This window comes from Pyxicephalus adspersus, chromosome 7, assembly GCF_032062135.1.
Source record: "Pyxicephalus adspersus chromosome 7, UCB_Pads_2.0, whole genome shotgun sequence".
NCBI classification, from domain to species: Eukaryota; Metazoa; Chordata; class Amphibia; order Anura; family Pyxicephalidae; genus Pyxicephalus; species Pyxicephalus adspersus.
This window is the reverse complement of record NC_092864.1, coordinates 728407-733564: the sequence shown is the minus strand read 5'-3', so window position 1 is coordinate 733564 and position 5158 is coordinate 728407. Positions and strand designations below refer to the sequence as shown.

The following is a 5158-nucleotide window of genomic DNA, read 5'->3' as shown; positions in this document are numbered from 1 at the left end:
GATTAGCAAAACAGGAAAGTCATTTCCAGTATTCATCTCCGTCTATAACAATATTATAATATAAAGGAACAATAATCGCAGCTGCCACATCACCTTCATATAATTCACACTGAGTTCACACACACAGAGTATAACAACCATACAACAATGGTGTACAACCATACAACAACACACCAATAGAGTATAATCATCATCATCAATAGTACAGAGAATTCTCAGTCAATGAATATCTGTAGAAATTGTGTTACATTGTGGTATATACAGATCTCTATTTGTTTCTAAAGCCAGAGCTTGTCATTCTCATTCACATTTTTTAGTGTATGATGGTGAGAAAAAATGTTATTTGAGCGTTAAGGAATTCATTGATCGCTGACTCCAAAAAAATCCCTTAATATAAAAAAAGATGGCAATCTAATAGGTTCCTCCAAGAGGGGTTGGAGTTAGGGGGTCTTTTAATGTAAGGGTTTTCAAGAAGATTCTTTATTCTTTGATCAATGTATCAGAAATACAGATTTCAGCAGTTACGTCTTGAAGTGAAAGAACAATTTCCTTGGGCTTCGGAGATTCTAAACAGAATGAGGGCTTAAAACAGCATAAATCCCATTCCAGTCTCCAATGTAAAAGAATATCTATGCCCCTCCATGGAGCCACTGAATCCCCCTGACTTTTTAAAGGACATAAACAAATCTGGAATATTTGTGTTACATTTAATAATAATTATTGAAATACATAACATATCACAATTTAATAACCAAAGGTTTATATTATTGGAGTAAATTTTTCAGTAGTTGTGATTGACAAAATAAAAAAAATGGCACTCCATAACCCAACATAAAAATTGCTTAATTGTATTGCTCCTTTATACTCTACTCTACTTATACATGTTAAGCAATTTTAAGTTTAGATTTCTTTTATATATAATAAATCCCAATGAAACAAATCATTTAGTAGATTGCAAGTAGGTATTATTTTATTTTTGTGGGCAGGATAAGTGTGCTGGGAAACTAACAATGTAACAAGTTAACATGCAAATCAAATAACATGTTTGGAATGCTGTAAAGCTGTTCATTTTGCTTTCTTTGTTACTTTTATTTGTTAAAAAGACTAAAATAAAATGTGTGTGTGTGTTTCCCTGGTAATAAAACCCGACAGGTATGGAACCTGTCTGACTAGTACAGAGGGGCAGCAAGTATGTCCTCTTTTCCTTTGCATACGAGGCTCATGTGAACCTGGTTGCCGAGGAAAGGGTTGGGGGCAGTGGGTAAATACCCCTTACTCCAACCCATACCATGTCCCAAGTCCCCTTAACAATTGGGGAGACCAATGTTGAGGCACAACCCTTCTCCCCAGCAGTGTGTGACAACATATAGTAAGTACAATACTACAATTCAATCAATATTTGTGTAATTATAGAGTGAAGAATTTGTGAGAATTGGGCTTTTTTCTGAGAGTTCTGCAGATGTGAAAGGACTGGTATTACTTTTAAAATCCATGAGGTTGATTAAAAAAAAAAAAAGAGGGAAGAAAATTATTTCTGTGACGGTCAGCTTCTGTCCACAGGTCAAATATCTCTGTGAATTGTTGTCCCCTTACATCTCCGTCATTTGCCTGTTTATGGCCAAACCTTCTCTCAACTCATTAAAAACCTAAATTTCAATCAAATCACGCATAGCTTTACCATACTTGGCATAATCAAAATAATGTTTTATTTTCTGCAGCTTTTTGGGGGTTATTCTGCCATGAAAGTTCTAATTCAGCAACTTCCTATTATAAAGTAATAAATGTCTCCCGACTGTGGGCCCCCCAATTATCAACAAGAAGACTACAGGCTGTTATGCAGACACAGATTGCTCAGAAATTCTCCATTGTGGATTATTGGTATTTTATAGGAAAAAACATAACTATAATTTATGATACTCAATGCTTCAACAAACTTAATGTCATCGTCAAACTTTCCTTCCCTCTACAGCACGGGTGTCAAACTCAAAAACACAGAGAGTCGAAATTAAAAATTTAGACCAAGTCGTGGGCCAAACTGGAATTTTATTGAAAAACAATTAATCCCAATAGGAATAAAACAATAACACATAAGAAGAGCATGCAGTAATATGCAATAGATCGATCTAAATTTGCCAGAGAATTCAATATGAAACTAAATTAATTGCTGCTCATTGGGTGTCACATTGCATTCTCTAGCACAGTAAAATAATGAATATAGCAATAGCTCTATGATAATTCCTGATAATAATAATCCTGATACAGTAATTCCTGATTATTGAGTTTACCTTTCAGTATAATCTCTGCGGGGTCCACGCATGGGCTGCTGTTTATTGGACACGAGTGATGCCCCTAGTACAATTCCCGGCATCACTTGCGTTTTTAAAATGTGGGGCCACACATAGGCAGAGAGGCCACTGGTCTATGGACGTAAATGGTGCCGTGAATTGCAGTAGGGGCATTGTACTCGTGTCTATAGAACAGCAGCTTGATATGAATTGCAGCTAGCCGACCGTTACTACGGATTGCAGTCGCAGCAGGCCAGCTGCAATTCATATTAAGAATTCTTTTTTGGCCCATGGGCCAGAGTTTGACACCCCTGCTCCACAGAATAGACATATCAGCTACATAGACAGCACAGAACTTTACAGAGTAAAGTTACAGTACCACAGGCCAGGAAACCAATACACTAAATATATTCTATTTGTTTGCACTGGATTGCCTTCACCAATATATGGTGACTCTTTGAGTTATATTACTGTAGATGTAGAAGAGGATTGGAAAGATGCAAATCACAGCTCATGTCAAAAGAAATGAGACACCGCCTTGATTTGCATTCATCACCTTCATGAACAAAACATAGTCAAAGTTGCTAAACAGTCTCCTGTAGTAGAATTATGGTGAATTCTCCTCTCCTGGGATTAAAACTCTTCATATGCCTGAGTTGTGGACTATCAGGGATCATCTCCAACTCGTGGATTTTGGGCATGAACATGACGGATGTGAGAAGAGGCATCAGCCTAAGCCCATGTGACCTAATTCTCAGCCTGATGGGTGCAACAAATGCTCTTTTGCAGAGCACGTTGAGCATTGACATGGCAATGATACAAACAAAATTATATGATACGTTTGACCAGTTTCACTTGACCATCATCAGCGTGAACATATTCCTAGTTTCCTGCAACCTTTGGTTTACTGTTTGGCTTTTCACCTACTACTGTCTGAAAATTGTCAACTTCTCCAAAGGAATTCTTTTATTCCTGAAGATGAGAATCTCAGATCTTCTACCAAGACTCTTGCTTATATCTACAATTCAGTCCTTCTGCATGGCAGTGCCATCTCACTGGAGTATTTACGTTGAAACCGCCAAGATCATCTTCACCAACACAACACTCAATTCCACCGAGGAGAACCGTTACCTGGTGATAAGACTTCCTTATTTATTTATACCTTTAGCCGAATGTAGTTTACTACTTCTGGTATCTCTGGTCCCCATTGGAATGACCCTGGCTTCTCTCTGGAAACACAACAGGAGGATGCGGAGGAAGGAGACAGATTCATGTCGCCCACGTACAATGGCCCACATTAGGGCCACCTGGATTATGATTTCCCTGGTCACCCTCCACACAGCATTTTGTGGCATGTTGCTTTCTTTTCTCTTCCAATCTTTCAATGTGGTTGAGGTCGCCATGTTCTTTTCCTGGTATTTTATATTGTTCTATCCAACAGTTCAGTCTATTGTCATTATAACAGGTAATTCAAAATTGTGGGGGGCCTGTAGAAAAATCCTGTGTCGTGATGGAACTACCACAGTTCACAAGGCTTGATGGCACTTTGAGGTATATGAATTGTTAATATTTTATTCAAATAGTTATTTAGCTGGGTAATCACACTAATAAACACTCAATTCTCATTTCTCATTTACTCATCTCTGTAATGATAAGTTTTTTGCAGCTGTACTTACAGCATGATGCACATCACATTGCATATCATCATCTAAAGGGCACTGTAAATGCTACAGCATACTAAGATATCAATAGTGACCTTCTAACCTTAAAGTGGCCCTGTATATAAAGCCAACATCATAAAGACGGGAAGCCAGATTCATCAACCAAAATCGGAAGTTACACTAAACATACACATTTAATAAATGACTTTAACATTAAAGCCTCCTCTTCTACTTTGCTTTAATTTATTATTTATTACATAGCTGTTGACTGGTGTACAAATGTAAAGGATCATATAACGAAATGATTATGGAATGTCCAACTGTAAAAAACATTTTAAATGCGTAACATGCTTCAAATTGAAAAGATTGCCTATTTCTTCCTATGATTTCTGATATCATGGATTTCTGATAGCTTGGCTCAAAGCAGCATTCATGGAGGATATTGCTTCTGGTTAAAGGAGGAATCCACCTTTATGTGCTTCCACTACCAAGCTGAGGCGAGTAAGTCAATATATATAGTGGGCCAATATTTAAAATGCCATTCAAACCTGCAGAAACACCCTGAAGGGATGGAAAAGCAAGAAAATGTTTGGAACAAAGTGGATTTGGCCTTGGAACTTTGATATACTAGTACTATTTTTTTTATGTAAACACCTAAATAATGCATACACTCCAGTATTTATCAGCATTAAGTTAGGCAACAACACAACATCTGCTTGTGCCTGACTCTTCTTGTGAGCTTGTGAATCAATGAGCTTTGATGTTGTGCTCGGTAACCTGGACCTCCTTCCATCACCATCAGGTGTGTTAGAATGAGTATGCATAGTGGCAGCAAATCAACATGAGTGAAGTATGTTAAAGGAAAACTACAGCTTATTCAGACTAAATGTCAGTCAATTAAAAAGCAAATAAAAGAAATAAAAACCATGCCAATTTATTCATAAAAGGAATATGTGAATAATACATTCAAATGATAATCTGACTTTGAGAACGGTACAAAGGCAACGAGAGGGGACAAGTAGAAGTTTGTAGTGGAAACCATGCAGACATTTATACTATTTATTTGTGGATAAAATATCAAAACATTGCTGAAGAATTGCTAAACAACAGAATCCGTAATAATAAACCAGACCTAAAAACATTGCAGCAACAGATGAAGCTAACAATAATGAAGATTACAAACGTCACATCAATGCATACCATCCAAGCAAA

At 37.1% G+C, this 5158-nt stretch overlaps 1 protein-coding gene across 1 annotated transcript in view; it reads left to right on the top strand.

Moving 5' to 3' along the window:
• Positions 1–2894: 2894 nt before the first annotated feature.
• The window catches only part of LOC140334664 (taste receptor type 2 member 40-like), a 3060-nt gene continuing 796 nt past the window's right edge, over positions 2895–5158 (top strand). Inside the window, exon 1 of the mRNA XM_072416904.1 lies at positions 2895–3567. Within this exon, the coding sequence (XP_072273005.1) occupies positions 2895–3567 (673 nt within the window). The remainder of the gene's footprint in view (positions 3568–5158) is intronic.